A 12,932-nucleotide genomic window follows, 5' to 3' on the forward strand; every position below is an offset into this window, starting at 1 on the left:
GATAACATTTGAGATCAAAGGAGGAGAGGACAAGATTTTAGGCCTTCACTACGGGAAGTCTCTGGACATTTTGGACAGAAGAACTGAAATTTATAAGGACATTCCTAAACAGTTGTTGGATCTTAGATCTGAATATTTGGAGCTTGTAAAATTGTTGAGAGGCAACTCAATCATCTTTAGGTGGGATTTTCCACAAGGCTTGTCCTTTACCTTCAGAGGAAGGAAGATTAAAATTAGAACTTTGGAAGATAGAGATAAATTTCTGAGTGCCCACGGAGAAGACCTTCATAAAGGACTTGAACTACCCCCCGGGCCCGAACCACCAGAGGTACCTACACCTGTGGACTCTAAAGACCCACAGAACCAAACACCATCCCAAGGAAAATAACCAGATTTATCCAGGATGTCCCTGCAACTTTTGAGCTGGAATATTAATGGCTGCAACAGCCCGGAAAAAAGGAGGAAAATCTTTCACATATTAAAGAAGGAACAATTGGATATTATCTGTTTACAAGAAACACATGTGACTAGGCTCCACAGAAAAGTATTAATAAAATAAAAGGCTTGGCCAGGAATTTATATCTTCGGACAAAGTTAAGAAGAGAGGAGTGGTGATATATGCAAAAGAGAGCCTTTCACCTAAAATTTTTATTTAAAGACGACCATGGAAGAATTTTGGCAATTGAAATACAGCATCAAGGAGAGAAAATTTTGATATTAGGAATCTATGCTCCAAATGAAGGGAAATCAGAATTTTACAAGAAGTTGCAAGGGATTATGTTGGAATATCTGGACTTTGATAACATCATTATGATGGGAGATATGAATGGGATCGTATCGACCAATATGGATAAGTCACAAAGACAAAATGTTACCAAAGACGGCAGACTACCAAAGACCTTTTTTGAAATGACAGATAATATGGACTGGATTGATATATGGAGAACAAAGAACCCCTTGGGAAAAGAAGGAACATTCTTTTCTGAAGCCCAGCTGACATGGACAAGAATCGACCAAATATGGATTTCTAGAGGTCTGGCACCTAAGGTGAGAAAAGTGGAAATCTGCCCAAAGACCTGCTCCGACCATAATGCTTTGAAATGGACATGATACTAGTACCAACCGGTTCCTTTAGATGGAAGATGAATGACAATTTGTTCAGAGATCAAGAGATCATAAGAAGGCCCAAAAAGTTATAAAGGACTACTTTGAAATAAATTTGAATACGACGGTGGAAAAAAGAACAATCTGGGATGCAAGTAAAGCGGTCATGAGAGGGTTCTTGATACAACAGAATTCTATAAAGAAAAGAACACAGAATGAAAAGAAAGACAGGATTTTGGAGAAAATCAAAGAACTAGAGAAGAAGTTAAGAGCAAATCCAAAATCGCAGCCGATCTTGAGAGAAATTAAACTCCACCAGGCACAATATTCTAAATTGATAAATCAGGAAATTGAATGGAAGATTAAGTTGATGAGACAAAAAACGTTTGAATCGGCAAACAAATGTGGGAAACTGCTGGCTTGGCAGTTGAAAAAAGAGGCAAAAGTTGAATACAGTAACAAATTTGGAAATTGAAGGAAGAAATATCCAGAACCCCGTGGAAATTAGAAAGTGTTTCCAGAAATATTTCAAAAAACTATACACTCAAGGGCCGCAAAATGAGATGGAAATTAAACAATTCTTGGGAAAAAATGGGCTCAAAAGACTGTCACAGGAAAATAGAACACTCTTGAATAGCAAAATAACTCGACAAGAGATCGAACTTGCCATTCAGAACATGAAACTGGGCAAATCTCCAGGGCCAGATGGTTTGACCTCCAAGTATTATAAGACATTAAATGACTATCTGATACAACCACTGATGGAGGTCAGCAATGAGATTATGGAGGGGAAGAAGGCGCCGGAATCGTGGAAAGAAGCCTTTATCACATTGATACCAAAATCAGAAACTGAAAAGACACAGCTTAAGAACTACCGTCCCATCTCCCTTTTAAATGTGGATTACAAAATATTTGCTGAAGTTTTGGCAAACAGACTTAAAAGAGTTTTAAGTGAAGTAATACACAAGGACCAAGCAGGCTTTCTCCCAGGCAGACACATGTTTGCCAATACAAGGAATATTATTGACATTTTGGAGCTGTTGCAAACAGAAATTAATACCAAAGCAGTGTTAGTTTTTATAGATGCGGAGAAGGCCTTCGACAATATCTCTTGGAAGTTTATGAAGGGAAATTTAAAAGAAATGGGAGTGGGGAGGGGTTTTGAAAACGGGATTGATGCGATATATTCAGAACAAAAGGCAAAACTGATAGTCAACAATGTGGTTACGGAAGGGTTTAAAATTGAAAAAGGAACACGACAAGGCTGCCCAATTTCCCCGCTGTTGTTTATTACAGTCCTGGAGGTGCTCCTGAATCTTATCAGAGGGGACCGGTTGGTGCAAGGGATTCAGGTCGGAGCGAAACAATATAAACTTAAAGCTTTTGCAGATGACCTAGTTTTGACCCTGCAGGAGCCAGAATCTAGTACAAAAAGAGTTTTGGAATTGATTCAAGACTTTGGTCGGGTGGCGGGATTTAAATTAAATAAACAGAAAACTAAAGTATTAGGGAAAAACTTGACAGACATAGAGTCAGAACGGTTTCAGAAAGAAACAGAACTAACATTGGTGAAAAAAGTTAAGTACCTAGGGGTAAATATAACAGCAAAAAATCTGAGTCTATTTAAGGATAATTATGAAAAATGCTGGTCTGAAATTAAGAGAGACTTGGACTGTTGGACAAAATTGAAACTTTCTTTGCTAGGCCGAATTGCCGCTATTAAGATGAATGTATTGCCAAAGATGTTGTTTTTGTTTCAAACATTACAAATTGTGGATAAGACGGAGTGCTTCAGGAAGTGGCAGAGAGATATTTCTAAATTTGTCTGGCAGGGCAAAAAGCCTAGAATTAAGTTTAAGATACCAACTGATGCGAAAGAAAGAGGTGGCTTTGCCCTGCCGGACTTAAAGCTGTACTATGAAGCAGCAGCTTTCTGCTGGCTCAAGGACTGGCTACTTCTTGAAGACACGGATGTGTTGGATCTGGAAGGTTTTAACAATGCATTTGGTTGGCATGCATATCTATGGTATGATAAAGTCAAGACCAATAAGGCCTTTAAGAACCATATTGTCAGGAAAGCTGTATTTAATGTCTGGACAAAATACAAAGACTTGTTGGAAAACAAAACCCCAAGGTGGCTTTCACCTCTGGAGGCTAAGGCCCGGAAGAGACTCAATATGGAGGCCAATTGGCCAAAGTATTGGGAAATATTAGAAAAAGACGGTGACAATTGGAAATTGCAGAGTTTGGAGAAAATGAAGGGTAAAGTGCTAGACTGGTTACATTATGCTCAGATTAAAGAAGTTTTTAAAAATGACAAAAAGTTAGGATTCCAGGTGGAAAAATCGAAGTTAGAGACAGAACTGTTAGAACCAAAGAGTAAGATATTATCAAGAATGTATAACTTGCTGTTGAAATGGAACACACAAGATGAAATGGTTAAATCTGCTATGATAAGATGGGCACAGGACATTGGGTATAATATTATGTTTGAAGACTGGGAAAGGTTGTGGACCACTGGGCTGAACTTCACTGCATGTAATGCTCTGAAGGAAAATGTAATGAAAATGATATATAGATGGTACATGACCCCTGTTAAACTTGCTAAAATATACCACTTGTCCGAAAATAAATGTTGGAAATGTAAGGAAAATGAAGGAACATTCTTTCAGCTCTGGTGGACTTGCCCGAAAGTGAAGGCCTTCTGGGAAATGATATATAACGAGCTGAAAAAAGTATTTAAGTATACTTTCACTAAGAAACCAGAGGCCTTCCTCCTGGGTATAGTCGGCCAGAAGGTGTTAAAGAAGGACCGAACATTCTTTATGTATGCTACAACGGCAGCAAGGATACTTATCGCTAAGAACTGGAAAACTCAAGATTTACCCACACTGGAAGAATGGCAGATGCAGCTGATGGACTATATGCAACTGGCGGAAATGACCGGCAGAATCCGAGACTTGGGAGAAGAAAAGATTGAAGAAGACTGGAGGAAATTTAAGATTTATTTACAAAAATATTGTAATTTGGTGGAATGTTAAGAAGGGTGCTTGATTACAAAAAATTGGCCATCACTAATCTGGATTTGAATTGGAAGATAAGTGAGATTTTAGAAAACAAAAATTGCTGAAGAATTGTTATTTATCATTTAAAAGAGCGACTATAAATTACATGATAATTTGCTTGGAAAAATGTATTGACAATGTAAGTGTGAACGGGAAACGTGAGGAAGTCCAAAAAGGTTTGAAAGTTTGTTAAGACAAAAGGAATGTTGTTTATTATTTTTGTATTTTTTATAAAAAACCCTAATAAATATCTTTATAAAAAAAAATATATATTCTGTTCATACAACAACCAGAGTAGCTTAACCACAAAAGAGAACTACCATCATGGTGCTAAGACTATTGTTACATCAGCGCAAGGATATACATTTGTACCACAGAACACTGTCCGCTCATGCACTCCCTAAATCTGTTCCAGGGGCTCCCCTGACTCTCTGGAGAAGATTTGAGGAGGGGGCAGAGAAAGGGAGGCTCCATTACATACGTACATGGAAATTCTTGTGCAAATGGGAGAAGATAGTTGAAGTCTGCCCTAATTTTTTGTATTGCAAAAAATTGCAAACAATTAAGAGTATCAGTCACTTAGAAGTCAAATAAAAATCAGCAGCAGAGTGAAACTTTAAAAGGAGGGCCTGGACAAGACCTGCCAAGGAAAATAAAGAACTTATGTATGTATGCTACAACAGCGGCAAGAGTCTTGATAGCACAAGGATGGAAGAATGAGGAAACCCCGACAAAAGAACAGTGGCAAGAGAAATTGATGAACTATGCTGAACTGGCCAAACTGCGAGATAAGGACAACTGTGACTTTAAAGAAGAATGGGAACTTTTTACAAACTATTTAAAAAGACAACAAAATGAACTGGACTCCTTGGCAGGTTTTGAATAAACATACACAAATTTATTGGGTTAATATAGTGAATAGATAATATAAGGATGTATACAATTTTACAATATGCAGAGAACAATATGAGTTGAGAAATGAGAGAGAGGAGCTGAGAAAAGTCTTGGGGGAAGGGGGAGGGTTTGTTGGGGAGGTGGGATGGAAAAAAGGGGGGAATAATGAATATGATTTCTTTTGATAATTTGTTATGTTGAAATTGTTAATATTTTTTTAATAAAAAAAAATCTTCAAAAGGCGGGCCAGCCCTACTATTAGACAGAATGAGGCAGTCGCCTCAGGTGGGAGATCCTGGGGGTGAGCAACAGCTATGAGCTGTTTGAGAACAGAGCTGTGTGCTTTACTGCCTGCCCTGCACCATTAAGCCTCCCTGCTGCCCAGAAGATGCTGTTCTGTCAGCAGTGCTGAAATAAGGTTTAGCTACCAGTCGAGTTGGCTCTGAAACACGGAGTCGAGAGGGTGTCATCTTGGCCTTCGTCAATGGAAGCAAAACTTCTTGGGCTGGCCCTGATGAAGAGCCTGAGGAAATAAAAGCATTCTCCATTTATTTCTAACAGATAGTAAAGAGCAAGGCTGATGAATCTCCACAGGGAGAGTATACCAGAACTTCAGTGCCTTCAGCAAAAACACTTGGCAAATATTTTACTGCAGATTTCAGGATTGGAAAGGAACAAAGTATCTTTCAAGTGTTCAAATTCAAAATGACCTCAATGGATCAAGAAAGGAACTATATCTTGTTTTTAACTCCACATTTTAGGATATGTGAAAGAAGATTTTATTTTTAAAAAAATTCAGGAATCTATCTTAGGATATGATGTTGCATTAGTAGAAGTGATGTAACCTGATCCTGTTATAATAAATATATCTTACATTTAGTGCCACCAGTACACTGTGGCACTACACAATACCGTCTCACCCAGTCACACAGCATGTTCACCTTTAGAGGACTAGTTGCAGAAAACAGAAAATGCTGGATTTCAGGACATTGGTAGAACAGCTGGACATGGCACAAATTAACCAGAAGAACCATGGGACATTCTTCCTGGAAGTCTGCATTTTCAAGCAGGAAGAGAAAGATTGTAAAACAGTTGTCATGTGTGGCAACAAACAACAACTCATATTAAATCTGAGAACAAACAGAAAAGCAGAGCTGCAAAAGTAAAAATGCAGGCATGAAGCTGTGTGTAAATAAAGATATTGCTTGGTACCATCACATCCATTTTCCTGCTTAACCACATAGACTAGGGGTCAGCAACCTTCAGCCTTAGAGCCATATGCAGCCCTTGGCCTAATTAGATGCAGCTGGCAAGGAGAGGGGAAAGGGAGAGGGAGGGGAGTGCCAGAAAGAGAAAAAAGGGTGACAGCCAGGAGAGAGAAGGGGGTGGTCCCTTTGGGTCTGAGCACCACCAATTTTGGGAGTCTAACACCCCCCCACACACACACACACACACACTTTTGACTCCAACCCTGCCTACTTTTGATTCCAATCCCAGTATTCAGCCTCCAAGGTACTGCAGCATTCAACTTTTTTTTTTAAGGCTGCCCACCCTGATATAAGCAATGCAGGTTTCAAATTCAGAATTTCCTGGGCTCATTAAAACTGTAGCAATATATTTCAGTGGGGATGGAGTTCAATCTGGCCCAAGTAAATTTATTTTTGTGTATTCAAAAGAGGGTTGCATTCAAGCAGCAATTTGGTTTTCTCCCACTAAGTTAAAAAAATAATAATGGAAACTGTTAATTACGGAAATAGAAGAGATTTGAGAAGAAGATAGAAAAAAGCTCTCCTTGTTACACCATGGAGCCTGCTAATAGCTCCTTTAGTGACACCTAGTGCAGTCGGTGGAGATGAGGCACTATTAAACGCTGTGGCTGAGACACACTGCCTTGTTAATGTTACTTTGATTTCCAATAAAATGAGCTAACTCAATAGTGCTGAAAGGCAACCATTTCTTTTAGGCTCCAATTTGCATGCATATTCTAATTCACATTTGAATCTTTGAAAGAAAAAAAGGCAGCTAAGCTTATGGACCATACTGTCTGCTCAGTTCGTCACTTAACTGGTAGAACCACTGGGTCATTAATATCAATAATGAGAGAGAACTGCAATTAGGATCCAAATGAAATATGCCATGCCTCAGTTGATTTATTAGAATGTTTGTCAGTACAAAATGCCGTGGCACAGTAGACAAGGCTGCTGTGCTTGGATTGCTGCCTTCTCTCTAAATAGGAATCAAGAAAAATATTCACAGGGGCGATCATTCCATTACTGAATGGGAATTCAGAATATAAAGCTGAACTTCCTTTTTTTTTAAAAGCAGCAGTGCCTTGCTAACTCATATTAATGTTGGGAGGCGTATTACCAATTATTGAGTGTTGTCAATTAGCGAGTAATTATTTTCTTGCTGCTGATCTGACCCTTTCACTCTTTCCATTGAACACCTCCCATTGGCTCCTCTTTGCACGGTTAATCAAATCTAAACTACTTGCCATTATTTTCAAGGGCTGGTGGTACTCAATCTCTGACTTACATTTCAGATGGTTTCCCTAATCCCATTTCCTCAAGCAGACTCTCTGCCAGGGAGGACGGACTCATCCATCCATTTAGTTAGAAATTATAGCTAGTGGGTGGGGGAGTCAAAATGGCTGGCAGGAACAAATTTTATACCCAAGGTAATTGGAACAAACTACTGAGGGAAGTGGTGTGTTTTCCCCTGCATGCAGCTTTCATATCAAGGTCCACCCCCACCCCCACCCCCAGCAGATATGACACATCAGGCAGCCAAATCACTTTAAAGTCACATCCATTTTAGAAAGGAAAAGATAAACACATGCTTATCCAATCCAGTCTACTGTATGGTAGTGGAATATCTGATGCAAGATCTATTTATTTATTCATCTTTATTACATTTTGCGTGGACAGGCGGAGACCCCCCGAACCCCAGGCAACCCCCAGGCAGAATAATGGCACCCAACAATGTTTCCGAGCACAATTCAAAGTGCTGGTGCTGACATTTAAAGTCCTAAATGGCCTCGGTCCAGTATACCTGAAGGAGCGTCTCCACCCCCATCGTTCTGCCCAGATGCTGAGGTCCAGCGCCAAGGGCCTTCTGGCGGTTCCCTCGCTACAAGAAGCCAAGTTACAGGGAACTAGGCAGAGGGCCTTCTCAGTAGTGGCACCCGCCCTGTGGAACGCCCTCCCACCAGATGTCAAAGAGAAAAACAACTACCAGACTTTTAGGAGACATCTGAAGGCAGCCCTGTTTAGGGAAGCTTTTAATGTTTAATAGATTATTGTATTTTAATGTTTTGTTGGAAGCCACCCAGAGTGGCTGGGGAAATCCAGCCAGATGGGTGGGGTATAAATAATAAATTATTATTATTATTATTATTATTATTATTATTATTATTATTATTATTATATTAAAATTGGCCACAACTTTATTAAACATTCAGATGTAGGAAAACCATGGCTTGGGCATTGGGTGTTTATCCCTTCCAGTCCCCAGCCGGGGATCTGGGGAACATCAGGGTTATCCAAAGTGTATGGGGAGTGGGCTGGCTCTGGAGAACGTCTGTTCAAGCAGAGAGCCCGCCCCCCATTTCGCCACGTCGTAGGGGAGAACACTGACAACCCATTGGCATATGGCCAATGCCTCCCCTCAAAATACCCCTTTAACGGGGAACCCTGGGATCGCTGCTACAGGGGGGGCCTGGGTCACCGCTTCACACCCCAACCCTTGAAGGAAGATAGACTAAAGGATTCCGCCAAGGCCTAAAAACTGCCAAAGTTGTGACGTTTTGCTATGGGGAAGGCCAAACCTGCCAATGCAAGAAAATTCCTTCCTGGTCCCTCAATAGCATCCATCAAAGACCGCAGCAGCACCCGCATAGCTGTAAAGAAGAAGGTTAAACTGCAAAAGAAGGCATGAACTGAGGGAGGGCAGGATGGGGAAAGTTCTGGAGCCAGCTGAGGACTAACAGGTAAGTTACACCCCCTATTATAACTGTGGGGCGGTCCTGACTCTACCTGGCCAACACCCTTGGCAACGCCCCCCCCCCCCAAGCCGGGATTAGCTAATTGTCAAGGCTAGGCGGGAACGTCCAGGTACCAAGCTCGGGGAGGGGGCGAAGCCAGCTACCTTGCCAGGTGTCTTGTAGTCCCTGGGGGCTGCGCGTGACCACACAAAAGCTGCCGCCCAGTTAATGTGGGGAGTGGTCATTATTACCTTTCTCCAAGGAGCTCAAGGTGGTTCTTCTCCCCATTTTATTCTCACAACAACCCTGTGAGGCTAAGAGACACTGACTGCCCAAAGGTCATTCATTGCTGAATGGGAACTAGAACTCGGGTCACCCAAATCTTAGTCTAACAACCTACCGGCTGTGAGTGCTGAAGGCCACCTCCCTGCAAGGCCCTTTCCATCTGGCCTGGGGGGCGGGGCCCAGTTCACCCTGCCCTAAATCAGTGACTGCTTTTAAATGTTTTTAAATGTTTTAAAATAGTTTTAATTTGTGGTGTTTTAGATTTTGGTTTATGGTATGGCTGGGGATTAGTTTAATTTTTAATATAACTGAATTGCTTTTTGTTTTGCTTTTAATTAGTTTATATTGCTTTATATAGTTTGTATTTGGTTTTTAAGGGGAGAGGGTCAAGGCTGCCTGGGAGTGGGCCCCAGCCAACAGAATGGCTCGGGCAGGTTCCACGGGGGGGATGCACTGGGACACCCGATCTCAGTGATCACAGGTAGGAGGAGGAGTTATGCTATGACCAGACCATGTCATTACCAAGGAGGCAGGTTTAGTCGTTGTTTGAAGACTATCCCTGCCTCCGGGTCTGATGGATACTGGAATCAACAAGGGAGACCCACATGACCTGAAGGTGCTCCTGTGCAATGCCAGGTCAATGATTCATAAGACCACTGCCATCCATGACTTGATCGTGGATGGAGGACTTGACCTGGCACGTGTGACAGAGACTTGGTTGGATGAAGCAGATGGGCCTGTCCTTGCCACTGCTTGTCCACCAGGTTTCTCGTATGCACAGCAACCCAGGTCATGTGGGTGGGGAGGGAGTGTTGCAGTGATTTTTAGGAAGTCACTAGCTTACACTGGGTGTCCTATTGGGAAGACCCAGTTTTCTAAGTGCATGTTCTGGAAGTTGGGCAATAGGGGCAGTACAGGATTCCTTTTGGTGTACCGACCTCCCCTCTGCACCAAGGATTCCCTGCCTGAGCTGCTTCAGGTCATGGCAGATGTTCTCCTGGAGATACCTAGTTTGGTTGATCTAAGGGATTTTAACAGTTTGTGGAAAGCATGGCCTCCATGGGGCTATCCTTGAATAAGTTTGGCCCAACTCATAGTTGCGGACATGGCTTAGACCTGGTGTTCACCTCTATTGACGTGGGTGATCTGACACTAAGTAAAAGTGAAATGAAAGAAGTGCCATGGTCAGATCACTTCCTGGTGCAACTGGACTTCTCCGCGACCCTTCCCCTCCGCAGGGAGGTGGGACTGATTTGGATGGTCCACCCCCGCCACTTAATGGATCCAAATGGTTTCCAGAGAGTGGTAGGGGATGTTTTATCCCATGTTGATGGCCTTTCAGCTGATTCACTGGTGGCCCACTGGAATCCAGAGTTAACCAGGGCTATCGACTTTCCACCACCCCACCAACTGCTATGTCATATTCAAAACTGCTTTCTCAATTCTCTTCCAGAGGGGTTTGCCCTTACCAACTTGGAGCTGGTTTTCGCAAAATACAAGTCCAATTATCCCTTGGGAACTAGTTATACAGTTCCCATGGACCCTGGCCATGGCTCTCTCAAGTTTTTGACAAGGCTGGGCAAAGAGGGGCTTAAAAAGGTAAAGGTAAAGGGACCCCTGACCATTAGGTCCAGTCGTGGCCAACTCTGGGGTTGCGGCGCTCATCTCGCTTTATTGGCTGGGGGAGCCAACGTACAGCTTTCAGGTCATGTGGCCAGCATAACTAAGCCACTTCTGGAGAACCAGAGCAGCGCATGGAAATGCCATTTACCTTCCCGCCGGAGTGGTACCTATTTATCTACTTGCACTTCGACGTGCTTTCGAACTGCTAGGTGGGCAGGAGCTTGGACCAGACAATGGGAGCTCATCCCGTCGCAGGGATTCGAACTGCCGACCTTCTGGTCGGTAAGTCCTAGGCTCTGTGGTTTAACCCATAGCGCCACCCGCGTCCCACCAAAAGAGGGACTTACTCCGCCTATTAAGAAGCTGTGATTTGCTGGTGGTGAAGAAAGAGGTAATCACATATGGTTTTGATAACAAGCTACCTTTCTCTGATCTCTGGGTTCTGCACTTTTCTCTAAGGTAGATGCAAGTCTGGGAACAAAAGTTTATGGAGGGATGCCTGGTCTACCTGGACTCTGATCACACCTACAAGGAGTCGGGCATTGCAGTGGCAGCAGAGTAGCAACTGTTAACTCATTTAAGGTCAGAGCTTTATTGGCCAATTGCCATAGTTAATTAACCTCAATCTCCATGATGAATCTTCCTAGCTAAACCTAGCTACTTCCTCTCATTTAAAAAAAGTTGGGGTTATTTTATAATTTAAAAAGTAAATTTCTCAATACAGAAAATAACATCACCAGGGATTCCCCTTTATATATTTGTTTTCTATTCAAGGGTAAGACTAGGCATATCAATGAAGGTGAAGGTTCACGGAAAGTTGTGTGTATATTGTCCATTGTTTGTGTTGCAGTGTTAGGGTATTAATAACCTTTGTTCATCTCCAGAGAGATGTTGCGTATGCAGTCAGAGTACAGGGACAGCTGTCATTGGAGACTGGTTCACCTGCTCAATAAGTTCTGCTTGCCATGCAGCTGTAAAAGGCCAAAGTGATATTGGGATGCTTTAGAGAAGGTTTTTGCTTTAAAGATGGTCTTGAGGATAATTTTAGTGCAGAAGAGGGAAAACTTGGTGAAGAGATAAAATACAGGAGAACTTCAGAACTGACTAATAGGGGAGAAATAAAAAGCGTAATTTTATTACTTTTGACTTTAATTTGTTGTTATTCCTTGTAATCTGCATAACAATCTAAGTCCGAACTACAGTTATACATAAATGAAGATTTTACATTACAAACTTTGAATTTGATCATAGTGGGTTTTTTAAAAAATAGTTGTTCTTTAAATGTGTTGGCAGTTTCATATCTGTTTATTTATTGTTGTCAAGTGTAAATTACCAAATGCCTTAAACTCCCACTTATTAAATATTGTCAGAGTTCCAATAATGCTTGTCAAATACTAAATCCATTCAATGTCAGCTATAAAATGCCATACTGCATGTCAGCTATCAATTTCTGTCAGTTAGAGCTGCAAACTTAAATCATTTTAAGCAGTAGATTAATTATCTAAAACTTTAGCCTCTAATCCTACACACGTTTATCAGGGAATCACTGTTGAATTAAAGGGGATTTGCTTCTGAGTAGACATGGATGGAATTTCACTCTTAGTTGATTAATCAGGTGGGCCCGAAGAAGGCCAATTTTAATTGAAAGGGCCAACAGCTTGAAGTGTGCTTGTTGTTGTTTTTTGGCATTATTTTGATTGTGGTATTAATTTGACTGTGGTATGTTATTGTAACAGAGAATGGAAGACAAAATATTTAAAATGATGGTACCTTCTGACAATGCAAAACTGTGCAAAAAATATATGGTTTACTGGGCAATATAAAATGTCAAGTGTAAATTAAATAAATTAATTAATAGTAGCTTTGTGTATTAAATAGCAAATTATCTCACTCTGCCATTACTGTCTCAGAAAAGTGAATATACTGGGGTTATGCTAATAGGAATTTTTATTTAAGAGATTAATCAGGGGAAATATTCT

General features: G+C 41.3%; 1 protein-coding gene across 1 annotated transcript in view; it reads right to left on the reverse strand.

Annotated features, from left to right (window-relative positions):
- LOC310826819 (splicing factor C9orf78-like) overlaps window positions 1-12,932 on the reverse strand; it is a 36,682-nt gene that overhangs the window by 12,509 nt on the left and 11,241 nt on the right. Inside the window, 1 exon segment of the mRNA XM_083702166.1 lies at window positions 5,492-5,586. Coding sequence (XP_083558292.1) covers window positions 5,492-5,533 — 42 coding nt within the window. The 5' untranslated portion in view covers window positions 5,534-5,586.

The sequence above is a fragment of the Podarcis gaigeae genome (genome assembly GCF_964106915.1).
Source record: "Podarcis gaigeae genome assembly, chromosome: 11".
NCBI lineage: Eukaryota > Metazoa > Chordata > Lepidosauria > Squamata > Lacertidae > Podarcis > Podarcis gaigeae.